Here is a 22,945-nt window from a genome sequence, read left to right as displayed (position 1 = left end):
CTCTTCTGTTTATTTTGTCCTATTCTAATTTGTTTGCTTTTGTTTTAGATTGTTATAACTTATTTTATTATTATACCTTAGATACCTGTTTATTTTCCAAAGAGAGACAGAATGGAGTTGAATCCAGATAGGAAAGGAGGTGAGGAGGAACTGGGAGGAGTAGAAGAGGAGGAAGCTTTATCAGAATATACCGTAGGAAAAAAAAAATCTATTTAAATAAAAGAAACGATACACACACAGAAAGAGAGAGAGGGTGGGAAAGAGAGAAAATATCACAATATCACATGGGTTCACTTCTGACTTAAATTTTATCCAGACATGGTGAAACACAAGATTCTAAGAGTATCTACACGTGGCAGCATCAACAGGATGCCTTTTAGAGTAAGGTCCCAAGAAGAAGTTTTCATTAATCTCATACGTACAACTCTGTCACCATATGACTGGAACTAAGAGCAGTCATCCAGTCCTACTTTGGAGCCTAACTTATCTTCTCCAAGTATCCAAACAGTTCTTAGTCCTTAATAGTTTATGGCAAGGAACTATGATAGCAGCTACAGATCTTTAAATATGATCCCTTCAATCTATAATTCTTGACAGTACTATATAAGGTCTCTGAAATAGTGCTGGGCTTTTGCGTAGGATAAACACATATATTATTATGTTTACAGACTAAAAGAACACTCTACTACACTTAAGTTAGAATCTTAGGGATTCCAGTAGACCATACCCAAGTATTTCAAGTCAGAGGAAATAGGATGTATGCACAGCTACATCAACCCACACAAGACAAATCTAATGCTTCACTCCTGCTCTGATTACTAAAATCATTATGGGATACACTATGACTCATGGGATGTTACTAAAAATTATAGTACTAATAATGTTTATCTTAGTCATTGGTTGACATGCTTGCTGGCAAATTGGAGAAGTTATGAAAATTTAAGAAACATAAACTATAAATTACTTTCTACATAAAAGAGTCATAAAAGGTTACTCAGATAATGGTATTGCAAGCTTTCTAAGATGCATGAGGAGGGCTGGAAAGATGGCTTCGTGATTGAAAGCACTTCCAGATGAACCAGTTAAATTCCCAGCACCCACACGGCTACTCAAAACTGTCTATAACTCCAGTTACAGGGGATCTGACACCTTCACACAGACACATATAATCAAAACATTAATGACACAGAAGTTTTTAAAAAATCATTAAAAAGCATGGGGAAAAACTAAAATCCTGTTTGACACTCTGAAATTCATTCCAATCATTTATATCTAAAAATGAGCTATTTGTGCATGAATACATGATGTCCTGTCTCCCCATATCAAAGAACAGCAGAGGTCTCCCTGAGAAAACAATGTCAGAAGGTAGTCAGTAGTCCCTTAGTTGATTCTGAATAGCTCTGGCATCCTATAAATCATCCTCAAAGGGAAATACCTTAATCACTCCCCTACTACACTAAAACAGATTGTTTTCCTTCCTTCCTTTTAATTTTTTCAAGAATAATGCCAAAAACATATTATATTCAATTTGTAAAAACAAACAAACAAACAACCCCCCCCACACACACACAAAAAAAAAACAATGGAATGTTTTTAATCTGAAACATTTTACAATTATTAAAATAATTATTTTACAATTATTACCACAAAGTGAGTAGAAGTTAAAGCCGGGGACTTAGTAAAAGATAGTAATGTGTTTTACCTGGACTAAGCCTAGACTATGTATGACCTACACCACAGAGGCTAGGACCACAGGGACAAAGTGAGAACATGCCCAACAAAATAGGACATCTCATGTCTTAGTTTCTTCCACTGTTTCTGGAACTATCACGATAAAAAAAAAATATACTGATAAAATCAACTTAAAGGAGACAGGATTTATTTCTGATTCAGAGTTCCAGATCAAAGTCCACTATGGCAGGGAACTCATGGTTCTTGAAACAGCCGGTCATATTATATCCATTTAGAGCGAAAGAGTGATGAATGCAGGCATACCTTCTCCACATTACGGAGACCAGAACCTCGTGCTTCAGGGACTCAGCCCAGGGAACGGCCCCACCCACTCCTACAATTTGTCTTCCCACCTCAGCATAATCAAGGCAATTTCCCACACGTATGCCTAGGGGCCCATCTCCCAGGTGATTCCAGTTTTGTCAGATAACAAAAACCTTCGTCTACGGCCACTGTGATTAAGTTTTGTTTCCAGGAAATACTGTAAGCTTCATAAAATTTTTAACCAGTTCCCAGCACTGTGCCTGGCATATACTGAGAGGTCAGTAATGCCTGCTGAGGGAAAGAAGGTTTAGAAATCCAGACTTACGATGGGGTTTGCATCTTACCACAAACTGATTTACCAAATCCTTTCTAATTGCCTCATAGTTTTCAGTACTATCTGTTGTTTTTGTTTTTGTTAAAAAAAAAAAAAACCAAACAAACCTCTTATCTTGGGCTAGAGATGCAGCTTATCAGTTAGAGTCACTTGTTGCTCTTTCTGAGAACCTATGCTTGGTTCCCAGCACCCTCACGGTGGCTCACAACTATCCATAAGTCCAGTTCAAGGGGATCTGATGGTCTCTTCTCATGTCTGCAGGCACCAAGCACACATGGGGTATATATGCATAAATGCAGGCAAAACACATGTACACACAAACTAAATCTAAAAATAAAACAAACCTCTCTTATTCAATGTAATAGTTAACACAAAATGTAGATTAGAAGCGATCAAATGCCTTCATTTTTGTCTCTGTGCCTGACGAGTTATTTCGCCTTCATTGATTATTTTGTTTATGAGAAACAAGTGGCAATATAAGCATGGAAAAGGGAGCTGGTGTTTGATGGGATGCCTGTGTCTAGCCAGAAGCAGCATCACAGTGAGGAATAGAAGGCATCTGTGGTATTGCTTGTATTCCACTTGCCCAGACACCAACTTTTTGTGTGCTGAGCCAATGATACATAGTGAAATGTAGCATTCTGCTAGTCTTACAAGTCTATCTCCTCATTGTTTCCTCCGGGAAATTACTTTACATTATCTCTCTGTATGCACTTTTCCTTAGCCTTCTTTCCAGAAAGAAAACCTAAGTCCATCATGTTTTATTACATTTCACTTCCTAGAAAATCCTAAGGAAGCTGTATTGCTCAGAACTGTCTTTACAGCCTTTATAGGAATCGCTCTGTCTATTACTGCTTTATTTTTAAATTGGAAAGAAGTATCTGAGGTTAAAAAAAATCTGATTCAGTTTGAGACCCATGTATGTGTGCCATAGGTGCCATAGGAAGTTTTGGTGACTCGTCTGCAGACATAGGAAACAGACACAGAGGAACACAATGAGGTCCTAGTGAAAAGTTACATGCATGTACTGTTTTTAGAAGCCTTCACTTATGCTATAACTTGATTAAGATCAGTTGATACCAGCCAGATTCATTCTAACACGAACAAACCACAAATATTCACCTTGTCTACAACATATCCTATTAACATGCCTAGACATGATGGACATTTACTATTTAATTATAGTTATTAAATTCCTAAAATGGAAGAACATTTTTTTAATTTTTTATTTAACTTTTATTAATTACACTTTATTCATTTTGTATCCCCCCCATAAGCCCCTCCCTCCTCCCCTCCTGATCCCACCCTCCCTCACCTTTTTTAAAAAAAGGTTAAAGGGAGAGAAAATATATGAATTTCTATTTTTTGGATGACTATAAAAAAAACAACAAAAAAACCTTCTTTTGACTTTAATTAAAATATTTAGTATGTTCTAATACCTTTCCCCCAAAATTGAATTGAACTGTTGGCAAATAATTCACACAAATTGTTTCCTTTTGTACAAAATTATCAACCTGATGATAATAATGTTTAATTCAAGCTTTCAAAGAATAAAATCCTTACATGCTTGCTTCTTCACAACATAAAACCTCAAGAAAAATTAAGAGTTCAGAAGTGCTTCCAAAACAACTGTTAGAGAAACTTCTTAGGCATCAAGCATGTAATAACCCATATATATGCAAATTTGGAATATGCAAAAAAAGGTATTGCACAAATATAAAATATAACCCATCTAAATGCCATAAAATAAGTTGACTTACACTCACATCAGTTGCTTCTATTCTAATGTTTCATGGATTCATAATGTAGACTGGCTCCCTGATAGAGAAACCTAATAGTAATTTTATGCAGAGTATACATTCTTGGCTAGCCCAGGCAAAGCAAAAGAGAAGAAGTCTTATAACATGTATTCTCAAGAACCATGCTCAGAAAACAAACCAAAACAACAACAAAATATATTCTCCATCCTGGGAAGAAAACAGAGACAATGTATTTTGTTAAGAATCTGGAAATAAGTAGTCAGTGGGATATGATAATATGGTTGTGCAAAAAGTGCACATTGCCTAACCAGAGGTCCACTGTCTGACATCAGCTGGTAAATCAAACCACACATTCTTCTATTAAGATATAAATTACTCTGGACACAGGGGTCTTTTCTGAGACTGATACTCCAACCAAGGACCATGCAGGGAGATCACCTAGAACCCCTGAACAGGTGTAGCTCACGGCAGCTCAGTGTCCAAGTGGGTTCTCTAGTAATGGGAACAGAGACTGTCTCTGACATGGACCCAGCAGCTGGCTCTTTGATCACCTGCCCCTAAGAGGAGAGAACAGCTTTAGCAGGCCACAGAGGAAGACAATGCAGCCAGTCCTGATGAGACCTGATAGGCTAGGGTCAGATGGAAGGGGAGGAGGACCTCTCCATCAGTGGACTAGGGGACGGGCATGAGAGGAGGTAAGGGAGGGAGGGTGGGATTAGGAGGGGATGAAGGACGTGGCTACAGCTGGGATACAAAGTGAATAAATTGTAATTAATAAAAAATAATTTTAAAAAAGATATAAATTACCACACAGACAAGCAAGAGTTCAGAAACAGAAAGATCAAAGCTAGGGTCAGGGTAGAGTTACACCTATTGTCTATGCTTCTGTGCATGCTTTGGGTTTCTAAACCACATATGTATGACAGATCATGAAGTCATGAAGGTTTAAACCCTCAGAAAGAAATTCCATGGTTTTTGGGCATGGTCAAATTGGGCATGGTCAATGTGCACTCAAATACAAACTGAGTAGTAATGAAATTAAGAGTATAGTTATTACCCATTACAGAAGAAATGCCCACTTTTTATTTTGATGTCCAAAGCATAATGCTGTAAAAGTATTTTAAAAGAATGAAAAAAAAAAGAAAGGAATTGACAAAAGAAAAGGGAACCAACAGAAGGGTGTTGCCATTATGCTGTCAAAGTCTTCTAGAAAGAAAACAGCAGAATTACAGAATTCCTACAGAAAGGGACAGCAAGAAAATGACAAAAAATATAGATAAGATTGTTATGCATGTAGTCAAACTCCATATGAAAAAGTTATATCTAAAGTGGAGCTTTAGGAAGTCAAAACTCAGGCCCTACAACTTTTTCATTAAGTTATGACAAATGACTGGGGTAGTGGTACATAATATGGGAATACTCTTGTGACAGAACAATACATCCTGAAAGTTAAATGAGGGTTAGCAGACCCAAAAGCTTGCTGTGATAACGAGATTTTGAAACCCTACTCACTGGAAACAACTGGAGACCAGCCTAGATCCAGTGGCAGAGCTCAGGACATTAAACAGACACTAAACAGACAAGATAGGGAATAAACCAGTCAGTAGGCCACATGTTATTGGATGTAATTAAATAGTTCCAATGCCAGAAAATGTCAAATATAGATCACTTATACGTGAATGATACACATTCAGTCAACCACAGTTAACAACAAGCATGAATTTACAGTAACATCACTGTTTAGCTTATCTAATTAGGAATAGGCAACTGATTCCCAGGTGACACTCCTTGCTTAATCATATTAAACCTCTGTTCCAAAAGACAATGGTGGCTCCTATGGTCAAGCTTTCAAAAGCCTTCTGGATTCTAGAGAAAGACACAGAAAGAACCCTAGAGTTTTGCTAGTGTGTAACAAGTACTGAGTCTCTTCTAAAAAAAAGAGACAGTGAACAAGAACAGAGGGCAATCACTTTCTGGATGAAGTCAGAAAAGGAGAGGAACGAAAAAATGTAGAGAAGCCAACAAGCATGGCAGCACGAGCAGCCACAGCTAAACCTGGAAAGTGTTGGCAAAATTCCCAGACCAGCCATAAAAGTTGTCTTAATAGATCTACACTTAACAACTAGATTTCTTTCCACAGAGGATTATAAAGGAGACATATTAGATCTTCATACTGTTACCTGTAAGAAGTGAAAAGCTTGTAACAGGGCACAACTCCAAACCAAAAATATGACTAGATCTTCATGTATAGACAACTAACCTGAGAAAGCATTCCTTCCAAATTAGATAAACTTATTGGCTTATCTTATAAGGTCAGGTATTGGATTGGGCTGTAGAATCTTTTATTTTTAATCATCCTTTTACCTACTGAACACACATTGGAAATCTAGGAAGTGTTTAATAAATGAATGCATTCATGATTTAAGGAGCCATTCTCAGGTATCTAGAGCTTCCCAGTAGTCTTACCCTCACCGGTGTGATTTTTCACCCACACAACATCTGTTATTTTGTCATGAAATGATTAAGGTTTAGAAAAACCTATTGTGCCCTGAATCATACAGTGTAACAGTATGATTTATATTATCAATATGATTTTTATCTCACATGATTCTACCTCTAGATTTCAAATGGTTATCAGGTGATCCTTTCCCCTCTACAACAGATTTGGCTACATGCCACATACATTACTAACAAATATTACTGTGGTGTTTTAAATAGGAATTTATATATTTATAAATATATATATTTACATTATATAAATTTATATATATATTTATATATTCATTTATATATTTGAATATATCTGAATGCTTGGTCATAGGAAGTGGTGCTACTTGAGAGAGATTAGGAGGAGTGCCTTGTTGGAGTAGGTGTGGCTTTGTTGAAGGAAGTGTGTCCCTGGGGAGGTGGGTTTTGGGGTTTCAGAAGCCTAAGCCATACCCAGTGGTTCTCTCTCTTCCTGTGGCTTGCAGGTCCAGAGTTAGAACTCCCAGCTCCTTCTCCAAGCGCCATGTCTGCCTGCACGCCGCCACGCTCCCTGCCATGCCGATAATGCACTAAACCTCTGAAGCTGTAAGCCTACCCCAGTTAAATGCTTTCCTTCAGAAGATCTGCCATGGTCACTGTGTCTCTTCACAGCAATAGAACAGTGGCTACAACAACCACCTACTAGAAGAGAGGGGAGGAGCTCTCCATCCCACAAGTACCACCTAAGCACCACAGAAACTCTGCGTGTATCGTGTTTGTTTATTCTGAAGGGCTCTTGTTCATATGGCCGCCTGACTGAATCTCTCTTTCTGCTGAGTGGGGTTGGAGATGTAGCTCAATGGTAAGCCACTTGCCCAGGCAGTTGCACAAAATATGATCTCCAGCCGAGCTCATATTCTCCACCCTTAGCCAAAACATGAAGGAGAATAACACAAAAAAAGCTTATCTGTTAGGAAAAAAACAACTTCAAAGCTGTTTTTAATTGTGGAAGAATGAGAGAGGCAGGCTGATATTAGGCAGCTGACCTACTATCTGGAGAGGAAAATAAAACAAAGTGAAAGTGCTGGCATAGAAGAATTGGTATGAAAACACACAGATGGTCTATTGGCTCCCATGCATTTGATCAGAACAGTTCTGCAGGGAACAGAAGACACTGAGAGCTGTCTGTGTACTTGGAGGAAGCCACCAGAAATGCCTTTCAGGTCATGAGCCTCCACTGATGCCTTGAACTACACTGCCTGCCTGAACTCCTCAGTTGTCACAGCTGCTAGGAAGTGAACCTTCAGAGGAAGGTGCATTTACCTGTATGCCAGTGACCTTTCCTCCAGCGCTCAGAGCCACTTAAAGTTGAATCAGCAGTGACAGTTTGAAATTAAGAAATTAAGACTTAAGAAAAGTTCAGAACTGTGATAAAAGAATAAGCAGATGTAAAAAGACAAAAGTGAGGCAGATTTAATTAGGTTTTATTTCTTTTAAAGAGAAGACAAGTTTTTTTTTAGTGGAACGGTTTATCAGTCCCTTGTAATATTTTAAATTCTTCTTAAAAATCTGAAACAAGAGTGATTGTGTCTGCTTACCCTCTGAGAAAGAATAGGTAAGACCTCAATGGGTTTTAAATGGCCTATTTTAAGCAAAATTAGTATTATTTTTAAGCATTTTACTCAAGTTTTTATCACTTGTGTACTAAGCCATCTCATCCGATACCCAAGGAGTTTAAGCAGTTGCTGAAGTCAGGGAAAAATAAACCCATAATAATTTCTGTTTATTGTCCTCACACAGGGCACTTTACAGCTCAGCTTAAAAATACCTATTCATGAGATAACCTAAACCCCTCCACAGATGTAGCCCATGGCAGTTTAGTGTCCAAGTGAGTTACATAGTGATGGGAAGAGGGACTGCCTCTGCCATAATCTGATTGGCCTGCTCTTTGATCACCTCCCCCTGAGGGGGGGGGGGGAGCGGCCTTACCAGGCCACAGAAGATGACAATGCAGCCAATCCTGATGGGATCTGATAGACTAAGATCAGAAGAAAGGAGAGGAGGACCTCCCCTGTCAGTGGACTTGGGGAGGGGCATGCGTGAAGAAGGGGGAGGGAGGGTGGAATTGGGAGGGAAGGAGGGAGGGGCTTTGGGGGGATACAAAGTGAATAAAGTGTAATTAATAAAAAAAAAAGACAACTTTAAGATTGTGTAAAGAATCTCCTCAGCTCATCTCCCTGCTACCAGGCAGAAATGAAGATCTACTGAGTTATACAGGAGGCACCTGTGAGAAGGCAAGACCAGGGCAATTCAAAAGTACTGGAACCCTGGTTATTGTAAAGTTTTCTTGTTTTTCTTAGAGTAGGACATACATGTAGGCTCATACATGTATGGTTCATCCCAGGGTTGTAGTGGGATCTAAAGAACTACTGTACTGGAAAATTAAAAAAAAAAAATACAGAAAAGCGGCTGCAATCCTACATCCCTCATTTCCCTCAGATGTACTTATACGCGGTTACAGGTTTCATGAGTATACACGAAGGTAGGGATATGTTTTCCCTACCTTGTTTTCACCACTGTGCATTCAATACAAACTCTGTCTAGAAAGAACAGTGTCTTACAGGGAATAAAATATGAAACATCAGTCACAAACTACACTCAAAAGCTGGCCACATGGTGAGATACTTCTTTAATCTCAGCATTCAGGAGGCAGAGAGAGGTGACTCTGAGGCCAGCCAGCTTGGTCTAAATAGTATGCTTTAGGTATCCAAACACCAAAACAAACAAACAAACAAAAAAAAACCCTACAAAATAAAACAAAAAACTAAGCAAACAAACACAAACGACTCTTACTACTCCTGCAAAGGGCATACACTTCAGGGGTAAAGTGCTTACCCTGCATGTCTGAGGCTCTGGGTGAAACCGCTAGCACTGACCACTGTTCATAACTTGCTTATTGTTTGATAAGACCTTACTGAATTAACGCTTAAACCAATGAAGGAGAAAAACATCGGGGCTTTAGAGGCACAAAATCAAAGTAATGTATCAGAAGATAATGCATGAAAGTAGTGCTAAAATGAATACAAAACATTGCAATAATTATAACATAGAATGGTGGCTGGGAAGGTCACCTCAAAGGTAAGACACCTACTTCTTCTGAATGATTACAGTCCTTAGCTCTTTGGCTTCCTTACGAGGTCGATAATGAAATACAAAAGAGGAGAAGTATCCATAAAGTTGTATAAATAAAGGAAATATCCCTCTGACCACACACACGCTGATATGCACACATCAAGGTATTCACCCCAAACTCATTCCTAGGCATAGGAGGGGACCACATAAGGAGTACACCAAGGCTGGCTCTGGACAAACCTGTTGGAAAGGTCGAGTCTGGGCCTGCCTGAGAAGGCGCTGCTGTTGCTGCTGCTGCTGCTGTTGTTGCTGCTGCTGTAGAAGCTTCATCTGTAGCAACTGCTGCTGAGAGGTGACTGCATGAAGAGAGGGTGGCTGCAGCATGGCGCCTGAACGTCTCTGCAGCATGTTGGACAAAGCTTGCTTGGTATTGGTTGGGACAAAGGAGCCTGCAGGGTCCAATCTGGAGCCACCTATAAAAGCAACCAAAAGGAAGGCTTTTCAAAAGAAACAGGCATTCTTTTATCACGCCTTTCTTAGTTTATGAATGAGACAGAAAATAATATTCTGCCCTAGCAGCTCCAAGCATTGACATTCTGTTAAGAGCTGCCTGGTTTCCGTAAGATAAAAAGCAATGGTAAGCAGGAATGAACATATTTTAAAATTGCTGCATGGAGACTGCACTTCAGTGGATAAAATGTAATGCCTAAAACAGAAATAAGTCAAGTATAAAACTTTAGTTGTGTGGGTTGTAAGCCATGTATACCACTTAGGAACATATTACTTCAATAAAATTGCTTTATGCTGTATTTTGAAAAGTTTCATAAGCCAGGCATAGAATCCCTTTGTATTTTAAACAGATCTGAACGCTGTGTTATTTAACCTTCTACGTTGGCAAAACTAAAAGGCCTGATATGGAAATGGGAAACTGGGGAGGGGCCTTTAAATGGAGAAGAAGCAAGGACAAATAATATCAAGGTTGTTCGATAAAGCCTCAAGGAATCATACTATTTTATATTTTTTACCTGGTATGTTATAAAATATACACAGAGAGAGAGAGAGCTTAATTTGCTCAAATTATGTCACTTAGGTTGATAAAGTTTCCTACAAGAGCCATAGACGCTAACAAATACCCCAATACCAGGTATGAAAAATCTCCACTCCACTTGTTAGTCAGATGAAATAGCGGTGTTCATATGTTGGTGTCTATCAGCAGCTACTGGATTTAAGGAGAAAAATCACACCTGATACTAGAAATCTAGCCAACTCTCATGGGCTTGTGAGGTCTGGGTTGTAGAAGAGAAGCTATTACCACCAATTTATTAGGCCAGTCTACTTCCTTACATTCTAAATCTTTTCCTTATATACACCGATGAGTGTACTTATCACCCTTCATCAAAGAAGTTTATCTTTATAGCAAAAAGAGGCTATCACAGAAAAAAACCACTGGACACAATGCAGAAGATTAGCAGATTGTGGGAGGCCAGCCCCAACGGATACATCTGTAACGTAACTCCTCTATCTAAGGCTCAAGGAACATCGTGGAAGAGTGAGAGGAAAGGCTGTTTAGAGCCAGAGGTCCAGGAAATCTCATCTGAGATAGTATGTCCTACAAATGGCTACCCAAACAAGACCCAAACAATGGCAATATCAATAGACATATTAATATAGAAGAGGGGGAAAAAATCTCAAGGGTTCCAGCCTCTATTCAAAGAATTACTAATGGCTGCTGGGGAAGGAAGAATTACCCTGTCCCAGGACTGAAGCCCCTAGTTAGTTATCCGTTACGAATAGATCAGCCCTGAAATCATATACATACATGGAACAAAAATGGACTCAGTATGTTGTATTTATGAATTTGTGTATCTGTATTGTATGTATGTATAACAATTTTAATCAAAGAAAAAGAAGGCATCAATTTGAGAAAAAGTGTGGTTGACATGGGATAGGAGGTGTTGGATGAAGGGAACATGGGAGGAATTTGAGTGAGTAAAAAGGGGCTGGAGGGAGTAAAGGCAAGGGAAAAGTGGTAATTTTAATTAAAATATATTAAAGATAAAGAAAATGCCTATTTTGTAAGAGAGGAAGAAAAACACTTTAAAAACTTGAAATATTTGAAAACTTCAAATTCTACAAACATCTCTTTGATCACAGTTGCTCATGAGACTGAGAAATTCCTAAAGATATTTGCATCTACAATTTGTTAAAGCCTTTATAAATTAGAAAACACTTACTTCTACAATTGGCGGCTTCATAGTAAATGCCCATCCTTTCCTCACAAACGGTCTATATTCTTTGACATATGCAAGCAAGAAGAATTCTAAGCACATATCTTACAAAACACATTTCTTTGTTTTGTTTTTTAAAGTAATAAAGCATTTTAAAGTCACTTGCTTGGGAGCCATCCTTCAAGACTCAGCACCAAAATTAAAAATATGACCGTCAGTCATTCAGAATAGGAAGGATATGTGAAAATAATGGAAACTGAGTTAACTATGCCTAGATCACATCACTGTAGCGAGATTTGAAATGCTACTGCTAACAGTCCAGTAAAAGGGAAAGTGAAAACCAGACTGCAGTTGACTTTCTTTTACTTTTCTTAACTTTTCTATAGCCTTGCATCTCCGAGCCAACAATAACGAAAAAACAAAACATTACAAATCTGTCTAAAACGCTCCGTGTATTTCTTCTTGGTGTCTTGCCTTACCTTCTACAGAGTGCTATTCTGAGCTTGGTGTTCAATGTTTCCTCTCATTTTCTTAAATCCTACATACTGATATACACAGATAAGAAGAGTATGTGTCCAAAGAAGACTGGTAGCAATGGGCCTCGATGGATTGTGGTCATGCTGAGTACTGGGCAGAGAATTGCTCAATGCCACGCTCTACCAGGCCCCTGCACAAACTGTGGATACAGCTGAGCTGACTGTTCTAGTCTATCTCGATAACGTGGGCCAGCTTCCCCAGGTTAATCCTCCACAGGAAAATCTCTCAAGCATTCTGGCAGCTGAAGACCCAATGCTGTCCTGGGTGCAAGTCAAAAATGGGGGACATTTGCCCCCAACAGAGTCACAGGGATCATCACTGAGAAGAGCAGGCTGTCTGTCCAGGTCTGTGCCATTTAAATTGATACAGGGGCCATTTAGATTATACTCTCTGATGGTGTTGATGGCTAGCCTGAGCTTTATCAGTTTAACAGCAGGAAGCCAACTTTAGCCAGTCTGCAGCTGACTGCCTGGTCAGTCCATTTCATATATAAAAATCAGGCCTTGCTTTACAGAGCTACTAGGTCTGCTGCTGAGAAAGGCAGAATCACATACAGGTTTACCTCTCTTACAGGCTTCCCACTAAAAACGAAAAGCCCACAAATCAAGTTTCAATGTAAAAACAAACTTCAGCTGTCATGCTGCTATTACTAACTAAAAGCTTACTTTTTACTATTCCCTTATTTAGAAGAATTTGCTTTTGAATGACTGCCTCAGTAATTAACTCCCTATGTCTCATGGTAAATGATTTGATGGGCTAGAGGGCAAGGTTTAAAGTTTCTGCAAGTCTTGAGGGTCTAAGGAAGTGATTTAAGTGATATAAGTGAAGGTGGAAGAGGTCTGAGAAAGTGATTTAAGGTGTGTAAAACATGAGACTTAAAGATGATACCTGATGTTCAGGTAAGACTTCACAAGTTCAGAGTTTTAACATATTAACCACTGGAGTTCTGATAAACTAGTAATCTAACCTTAATAAAGCACTGTTATCATAATCAAAGGCTAAAAAAATATAAATTTCCTTTCTTTTCTAAATATAGACTTAAATTAAAAGTGTTTCTCATTGTGCTGAAAACCTCTGTGTCCTATCTTTATCTATCTAGTTCTCTGGATAGAGTTGAAAGAGTGTTCAGTTTTTTTTTTTGTTGTTGTTGTTTTGTTTTGTTTTTCTACACAAAGGATTTCAGTGCAGAGTACAAAGAGTGGTAATGCTAATATATCTAAAACTTTATCTCTACTTGCAAACTTTTAAAAATATGAGTTTCAAAGAGTCACAACTTGGATCTACCTGTCACAGGTCAAACAGACTCCAGATAAGTACTCCTGTCAGTCAACATTGAACTTTCCTGTCTATGGCCTTTTCCTGAGGGTGGGCTCTTTCCTTCCTTGGGTCCTGAGATCTCTTTGACCACCACCCTAACTACCAGGACCACAGGCCTGGAAGTTTCCAGTGTATAACCAAGAAAAAAGATTTGCCCTAAACTCTTTAACTTTACTTTCCGTCCCTAGTCAGTATCTGTCACTCAGAAGATTTCCACTCAGCTGACCGATACAATCCAGGAATCAGCTGAGGCCTGCAAACTGCTCCAACATGGGCTGCATCACACCGGCCCCAGGTGGTCCTGCAGAACTGGTGAGCCCCAGACTTGCGGAAAGCTGACATAAACAAGTCCAGTCAATGTGATTGCTTTCTGTCTCTTCAGGCTGTGTCACTGAACCAGATGTTTCTGGCAAATGCCCTCTACCACTGCCCCAGTCCTTTTCCCTCTCAGCCTTTGACCAGCACTCCAACCTTCCTGGGACCTAAGGATGACATCCTGATGTCAGCTGGAAAGCATTTACAGAAGAGATTACAAAAGGCTGGAATGTTAGATTCAGAGGAAACTCCAATTCTCCAACCTCCAAAAGGCAGTTAAATATCCAGAAATTAGCTCTGCCTGGACTATAGGAGGATTACTGATGGCTAAATAGAAGACAGCATCACTCAGGAACTTGTGAAACTGGTTCCCATCTATGCAAAGGAGTCATTGCCCTTACATCTGGCAGAAGGGATATATGGTTACTGATGGTGCCTATTAGCATACCAAGGCTCATGCTGGCCTCCAGACTCCCTCAGTATCACAAATACCTGTTACACATTTCAAAGTCCATTCTAGTATCCTAGTCCCTCCCACCCTCCTCTCTCCTAAACTCCCTCCAGCTCACAGGCTTCCTGCCCCCAGCTGCTCCTTCTCTTTATAATCTGACTCTGTCTTCTCTCTCTGCTCCACTCCTGCTTCTCTTACTATGTTTTCTTTATTCTCTCTCCTGCTATTTTTCCCTCTCTAGGAGATTAAAACCATATGCACATTTTCTATACATAAAACTTTTATCAACTTTCTATCTGGTAGCTCAAACTTTAGGCAGTGCAATCTCTTTGTTACAAATTCTAAAATTCATGCATGTAATTCCAGCCACTTATTAACGTATTACTTAAGAAGACAAGCTCTTGCTATGTTGACAATGCTCAGTGGTTTTCATGTCTCATCCTCTACTGGGACACAGGAGCATGCCACTGGGTCTAGCTGAAGCCTTATCTTATTTCAGAAGAAGAAAAATTGTGAGGATATGAAAATGTCAATGGGTATTGGCTTATCCGAATCCTCATTTTGTAGAGGATGAAGGTTAAAAGCAAGAAGAACTTCAAGTAGCTCCTCAGAGTGCTCAAACCATGTTACCTGTCTTATACCTACCTGGATTCAGAGACTGATTCTGAAGGAAAAAGCTGGGCTGCTGAGGCTGGCCCACTAGGTTGTAACCCCAGAGCGCAGGCTGTGGCTGATGCATCATTTGGGAGGACATGGGTGAGTAATTAGGAGGCACTCGATATATGTTGGTTTGTTGATACTCCTTCAACAGAAATATTTAAGAAAAAATTAACTTCAGTATACCATACATAGTTAATCAATATAAATTCTTCCTATTCAATTATGTGAGATGAACCCATCCCAGAGCTCAAGGGTATTTTTTTTTTTGTAAAAGGAGTAAAAGCATAAATGGTAACCCATTTCCTAAAAAATATTCACTTGAGTGAATTTTTTCTTAGATTTTAGAAAGTACTTAGCTCAATAATATTCACCTCGCATATACAAGGCCTCAAGTTCAATCTCTGTTACCATCTTCCCACCAACATCACAAAAAGAAAGAAGAAAAAATGTATTCCTTGTAAAAGACATAAAAAAGCCCAAACTGCATATCTAATCCCAACATTGAACAATGCCGACAGCTGAACTGTTGCAGAGTTTCCTGTGGGCCTCATCTTGAAAGGTCTGACCATGTATCTGGGTAAGAACTGTGTCAGAAATGCCCACGGTCCTTCAGAACTACTCTGGGCCTCTAAGCATCTTACCCACAATTTTCAAGGCCGCACTCAAAATAAGTAGGCATTCCAAAAACCCACCTGCCTTCTCCTAATTTTAGACAGACTTAAAAAAGAAAATCACACCTGAAAGTCTCAGCCCCCTCATCATCCATACTTTTTCTAGCATGGCCCTAAGAGGATGAAGGACAAGGAAAATCTCAGTATCCTTCAATTTTACAAAAGCATGTCCATCTGGGCCTAGGTAACCTCAGGACCTAGGTAACCTCAGGAGGAGGGTTCTGAGTGTATTTAGGTAAGGCTTTTGTATGTGAAAAGAGAGAAAAAAAAAGCCCTCACCCATGTAACTTGGCAGGGCAGGGGGTCCCAGGTTTGGGAGAGAGACTGGTATTCAAGTGGCATCTGAAAGTGACAGCACCCATCTTTAAAGGTGTACTAATCACCCAGGAAGAGCTATCATCTAGGAAGAAGCGCAACTCAGTGTCGACACAGGTGAACTTAAGGACAATGGCTCATGAACTCTGAGTGTTGTGAGCATCTCCTCCCTGCCAAGCAAGAACATCCTGCTTTCTACAGAAAATGCTCTGAAATGTCTCTCTCAAGTAGAATGCTATTTTAAAAATCACATCTCCTATCCTATAAAATAATTTTTCAATTATCATCTAATAGGCATATGGTATTGGAAAAGGGAGGGGAAAATGTGCGATGATTTTAAACTAAGTTTATTTTGTCTTTTATAGGACCTAAAAATATGTTAAAGACTACTCAGCGGGTAGAAAATACAATGGAGAAGAAAAATATCTCAGGACTAGTCTGTTGGGTTAACCAAATGCAAAGTCTTTCAGAGAAAAGTAGAAGGAACTTTTTAATGTTAATTCACCACACATATCAATCATTCAAAATAAGGTATTTAAGCATACCTAGTAATAAAAGTGTTTAAGAGAGTGGATTGTGTACCTCTGAAAAATTAAAATTTCAAACCCAGGGAAATTATGAGGCTTATTAACTCAATATTAATCACTACTGAGGTTTAAAGTTAAATAGTTATTACAGGTGGAGTATGGAAAATCAAAAACTTTAAACTGTCACCCATGAGAAGTCATGGTGTGACATTTCATTTATTAGTGAAGAAACTTGTCAGGGAACTCTATATAAAGAGATGATAGCATTCTTAATAAGGTTTCTAGGAGTACAGTTTGGCTACAGGTAAATCCCATCCTAGATGCTAAGGACTCAAACTTTCCCTTACACCCTTACTCACATCAACGCGTGAGCTTGATTTTGTCTTACGCTTCCTTCCCTTTGTCTTCTTCTCCTCATCAGCTGTAGTTTTCCCTTGATCTGACAGCTCAGCTGATTTCCTTTCTGGTTCCTGAGAAACTGGAGATGTGGGCTCTTCCTCTTCCTCCTCAGGAGGCAGGGGCAGTGGCTCGAGGTAGTAGCTTCGGGGCTTGGGCATGGTATGTGTGTGGTACAGAAGAAAGTGGTGCTGTTCCTCATACTTTATCACCTTCCGGTCCACTCGGACAGTGCCGAACCAGGCCCAGGACAGAGGAGCCGGGTTCTTCTGACCCTCAAACAGGTCCCATGGGGACACTTTCTGCTTTGTAGAGACCTGGAGACCCTGTAGGAAAAAAAAATGTTTTGTGACAACACAGTTTGGCCTGTTCCCAACACACAGGACAAGCTCGCAAGCATGTGGTTGGAATGAGCTTAAAGAACTCAGCAGACAGGAATACTCAGTTAAGTCACATGAACTGGAGTTCAGAACTTTGGGAGTTCAGTTCTCCAGTTCTTTGTACCACCTGATATCCCTGAGGCATCAAAAGGTAGTAGAATATTTTACTATAAAATGACATTTTCATTCAGTTTGCTGTAGAAAACATAATTTCTCAAGTATCCTGTTAGTTGCCCTTATAATACTAAATTATAACCATCTCAGGACCCTATTGTTTTTAAGATGATACAAAATTTAAAAGTCAATATGTAGTCTGTCTCTGTCTCTGACTGGACTCAACATTCACTTCAATCCAACCTACATGGATTTGATTTACTATGTAGACTTTCATGTACCTAATGTGGCATTCTCTGAATAAAATGTTATGAAAGAACTTAATTACAGAAACAGGTACAACACAAAGTCTTTTAAATTTTTACTGGTTCCAGGTAAGGAATTCAATTCTGTTTCTGAAAAATAGAACCCTTTTATTTGTAGCATTGATTGGTGACATTTCTTAGTAACTTCCCCAATTCAAAGACATTTCTCCTCTAAAAGAGCCAAAGTACCTTCCTCTCACGCACCCTGGATGTGAGCATATCTTGTCTGTCTGCCTCTTTAAGAGTGGCTCTTCTAATACCACCAGAAATGTCATCACTCACTGCTGTCATGTGATGAAAGCATTTTCCTGAACAGAACTCACATCTAACTAGATTCTGAATGTCTACTGCTAGAAAGGCCAAGTCACCCTGACTATGTCTACTGGCCTTTTCCCTTTCCATGGCCACACTGCTATAACATTAAGGTTATCTCTGAATTCTGGTGGCACTGTTTTCCCCCATGGGTCACTTTCTTTCTTGCCTTTATTTACACTTTAGCCACCTGCTGTATACTTTTCTGTATAACTCTTAATCCTTCAAAACCCTGTTCTGACTACCTGCTTGACTTTAACTGGCTCTCCACCCCCTCAGTTCTCCTGATCCTCTCTGGACCATGACGCACAAATCCCATTGCATCTGAAAGTATGTATAGCTCCCATCTCTTGCTGCAGATGGCAGTGGTTAGCCAGTGTTCTTTGAAAGAGTAACTGATCATTCTGCTATCTTAAAGAACTTTCTAAAGTGTCTTATATGAAATAAATGTCCATCTAATATCACTTCCCTGAGAAGAGGTAGTGTTGTAACACCTAGAAGTTTTACTTAATATAGATTACTTAGTATTTGAAAATACTTATCAATATAGAATTTCCTACAAAAACATACTGTTTCCTGTCCTGAAGTAAAATCAAAACTGCTTTTTACTCTTATTTTTTATACTAAGCCTTTATCTAACTTTTTTTGGTAGATCCCAGAAATTTACTTAGGTCCAGATAAGCATTTTAAATGAAGATCTTTAAAGATATGGCTTCTTTATGATGCCACCAGCTATTCTGCTTAGATGACAAAAATATAGTATTCTTGAAAGCTAAGAAATTAAATTAAGATGTTTTGTATATCCTCAAAGGAGGTAAATCACTTGGTTTCTATAACTGGATATATTTATATATGAGAAAAGAAAAACATTTACTCTTGCCTGTTTTTTATCAATGGAGTCAAATCCAGCAATTTTGTTTCCCTTTGTGTCGATCAAAGAACCCATGGGTTCACAAGTGATGACATCGCATGTCTGCTTTGGCAAAGGCAGCAGCTGTCTAACTTTATCAATGCTTTCTGACCGCTTGTCTCCTAGTTCTTTCTAGAAGAAAAAGAAAAATCATACAAGCCAAGAGAGAAGTGAAGCAAAAAAAAAAAAAAAAAAAAAAAAAACATTCTGACTCTACAACAAATGTAAAAGTTAATGAGAAGGAAGTTCCCCAATGACACATTTCCTTTTTTTAGAGCTAGTACGTCCTTATCCCTCAGCAAAGTCTATGGAACAGCTGCAAATAAGACTGCTGAAATGTTTCATTTCTTCTATTCAAGTAGAAAATAGAGTACACACAAAGGCAGTCTTGTTTACCGGGAAATATCCGAATGCTGAAATGACAAAACCACAGTGTTCTTTGCAGTCACACAGCAGGAGCTGCAGCACGGACACTTTCTCCTATCCGGGGGGAGACTGCAAGGTAACCACCAGTTATCTTACTGTAAAGTCTTCGGATTATGTATTTGTCATGTTTATTTGCCGTTTGTTTCAAGGACTTAGTGGGTTATCAAGTGAGTTAGACTTAAAAATTCAATGCAAATGCTCATAATTTCTTCCACTTACATGTGCAAATCCAAGCATGGGTTTGAAGAAAGTCTGACACCAGAGTTTTGGTTCTATATCTGATAAGGCATTTCTAAATTAGTTAAAAATTAAACATGTTTTATGAGTATATATTTTTAGGGGAAAATCTTTCAGATAACATACGTGTAACCTTGAAGGGTTCATAGTCTAGGAAAGACAACAAATAATCCCATTATGTTGACTCAACTAGATGTGTGAATTAATGAGCAGGAAATCAGACAATCACCCATAGACAACTTGATTTCAGAGTAGAAGCTGATCGCAAGCTTACTTTCAGTTTCTTTACTAAATTCATGTATGCACGTTTGTTCTCCTCAGATCCCCCAGGGGAAGCATTTGATAGGTCAGAAGCCAAGGTCCCATTGATTAAAACACCCAGCATGTCAAGAACTGTTGTGAATAATTCACTGAGAGGAAAGGGGAAAAAAGAGCCATTTTATTCTCAAAAAACAAACAGAATACACACAATTATCTAATCATTTCTACTGAAAGCACTGATTTTAAGTGGCAGAATTTACTGTCAGTATATCAAAGCTTATATCATGCATGCATGTACCAAAAAAAAAAAAAAAGTATAAAACAACGGTCACAACCTACTTGTTAGTGTGCATGTCAACGGTTCCTGAAGTAATTATCTGGAGCAGGAGGAGCGCCCAGTCCGTTGTTCCTTGGGTGCTCCGCTGCACCGTGTCAAACATTCCTCCTACCTAGCATACAAAAGACAACAAAGAATTAGTGTCTCTAGCAGAAAACACTGCCCCTCTTACTATGTGCCCAAACGTTGACTTGTTAAAACAAAAGAGATGTTAAGAACTGGTTCTTGATAAGCACATTATGGATTACCCTACAGCCCATCTCATTCAGCTAGGTGTTAATCACTATTTTGGTTCTTTCAATGTAGCATAGCTATTCAAAACTTAAAAAAAGGAGTGATATTTGAGTGTGGGCACTCATAAAATTAGCTTTCTTTTCTTATCAATCTCCCATGGTACTCGGTGTTAGACCCAACTGCAAAAAAAATTAAACCCGAATAGCATCAAAACTCTGTTTCATTACCGGAAAATTTGTGATATTGGATTATTATTGCATCTAAGCCTGCCATTATAACACCATCAGAAATGCTCCTTAGTACAGAAGGAATGACATGCAGAAGGTGGTGCGACCTGTCTGCCAGATCCTGTGAGGAGGTCAGGTCACCAAAAGATAAGACAAGCAGATTTCATTTGGGGTTTGTCCAACAGGAAGAGAAAATTCAAAGGAATACAAAAAGTGTTGAGAACTTTTAGATGTCTACAAAACATTCTTGTGAAATTTGTCTTTTTCCAATCAATTTGATGGGACGTCTCTCTGGGAAAAACTAAGGGTTGATGGATTTTGTGGTTTTGAAATAAAATACACTAAAAGCTAAAATTATCAAAGTAAAGGCTTCTCAGACCTCCTCTTAGTACTGACTAAAAGGAGAGAGAGCTGCTGGATGGAGACTCAATGGAAAACATATTGATGCTTAAAAGACCACAGTCTAGAACTCAACCCAGACAGGAAGGCCACAGCAGAGGAAACAGAAGGTTTAAGAGAAAAGGAAGTAGGTGCAGAGATAGAAAGAGGAAGGCTTCACTTTGCCATGCAGATTCTGCCCACAGAAGTTGAAAGCTGGTATTATTTACACATTGATCAAGGTAGCAGAAACACTAGCCACAGTCCGTACCAGATTTAGGCGAAGTTGCAAAGCCTCGTGCATCATCTGGCGGGCCTTCGTGTCATCTTGGTATCTTTCTTCCCTCCAGTTACTTAAAATCTAAGATTGGGAACAAGATAAAAAAAATTAACAAAAATTTATTTGTTCTTTGTTATGATGATATTTATGTGTTCAAAATTAAGCTTTATAGTGACAGCTAAAACCAACTTCTTAACATTAACAAAGAAAGTTAAAATTTTTATTTTTTTTATTTTCCTATTCTTCCAGACAGACAAAATCCTAGCTATTTTATAATTTATTTGCCTGGGTAGCTAGGAGAAGAGAATCTTACCTAATTACATATTATATATTATGTTATAATATATTATGTTATATATATATTATGTTATAATATATTATGTTATAATATATAATATGTAATATTAAGATTACATAATATAAAACAGATTATATAAAATAATATATAATAATATAATCTGATCTATGTTATAAGATTATATAAGATAGGTAATATATTATGTATAAATACACATAATATAAATGCATGTGCACATTTTATATTTTTTTGGAAAATCCTTTAAAGGACCATAAAATGAAACATTATTAACTTGATACTATAAATATAAATATTGAAAAGACAGAATTCCATTTTTCACTGGTCTCATGTTGTACTTCTAGGGACATACTATGAAACCTAGCAAATGTATTATTTTTGACATCTTACTGGACTTGTTACTTGCTCTCTTGTGAATAATCTTTCCTGAAAAGAACATATATAGTGTTTTGGAAAATCTAGCTACTTAGACCAGGATCGGCCAAATTTACAGAACAGGCTGCTTCTTCATTTCCTCACGTATAGCACTGGGAAGGGTTTACTAAGGAGAGACAAGCCAGGAAGCCACACCCCAGGGCCAGATGACAAGGGCCAACAAGTAAAACTCAACCACAAATAACAGTAGCTAACAAAAATCATCTTGAATGAGCTAAAAAGAAAAAAAAAAGTGTGCGTGTGGCTGGGAAGATGACTCAGCAGGTAAAAAGCTTGATAGTCTGAGGACGTGAACTGGAATACTGTTTATAGACAGACGGGGTAGTGGCACCTGTAACCCCAGCACCCTGACAGCATGATGGGAGGCAGAGGGTGGCTGGACACTCACAGGCCAAATGTAGCAAAAGCAAACAACATCTCCAGTGAAAAGGAAAGGAAAAACCAGGAGCAAGGGTTTCCTCTAACTTCGACTTGCGTGCAGGGGACCCATGGACCTGCATCCTCTCCCCTATCCTGGTGAACGGCATGTACAAGTTAGCAACTACCAACAGCGCAGCTACACGTATGTATGCTATGTATAGAGACCACGTCCCAGATTGCATATACGAATGATACCAGGTTCTAGTGTGACAAAGCAGTTAAACACACACACACACACACACACACACACACACACACACACACACACA

The 22,945-nt window shown here is 38.7% G+C and overlaps 2 protein-coding genes across 2 annotated transcripts in view; one reads left to right on the top strand and one right to left on the bottom strand.

Moving 5' to 3' along the window:
• Med12l (mediator complex subunit 12L) overlaps positions 1 to 22,945 on the bottom strand; it is a 301,905-nt gene that overhangs the window by 20,429 nt on the left and 258,531 nt on the right. Inside the window, exons 32-38 of the mRNA XM_055596727.1 lie at positions 21,497 to 21,586; positions 20,389 to 20,498; positions 20,063 to 20,198; positions 19,096 to 19,257; positions 17,068 to 17,430; positions 15,181 to 15,337; positions 9,928 to 10,160 (exon numbers count right to left, since the gene is read on the bottom strand). Of these exons, the coding sequence (XP_055452702.1) occupies positions 9,928 to 10,160; positions 15,181 to 15,337; positions 17,068 to 17,430; positions 19,096 to 19,257; positions 20,063 to 20,198; positions 20,389 to 20,498; positions 21,497 to 21,586 (1,251 nt within the window). The remainder of the gene's footprint in view (positions 1 to 9,927; positions 10,161 to 15,180; positions 15,338 to 17,067; positions 17,431 to 19,095; positions 19,258 to 20,062; positions 20,199 to 20,388; positions 20,499 to 21,496; positions 21,587 to 22,945) is intronic.
• Positions 19,501 to 22,945, top strand: part of P2ry12 (purinergic receptor P2Y12) — a 44,663-nt gene continuing 41,218 nt past the window's right edge. Inside the window, exon 1 of the mRNA XM_055596721.1 lies at positions 19,501 to 19,627. The gene's annotated coding sequence lies outside the window, so the exon portion shown is untranslated. The remainder of the gene's footprint in view (positions 19,628 to 22,945) is intronic.

Source organism: Psammomys obesus, unplaced genomic scaffold (assembly GCF_907164565.1).
Source record: "Psammomys obesus unplaced genomic scaffold, mPsaObe1.curated_primary_1811, whole genome shotgun sequence".
In the NCBI taxonomy this organism is placed as follows: domain Eukaryota; kingdom Metazoa; phylum Chordata; class Mammalia; order Rodentia; family Muridae; genus Psammomys; species Psammomys obesus.
The sequence above is the reverse complement of the archived record's forward strand: the minus strand, read 5'-3'. Positions and strand labels throughout refer to the sequence as shown.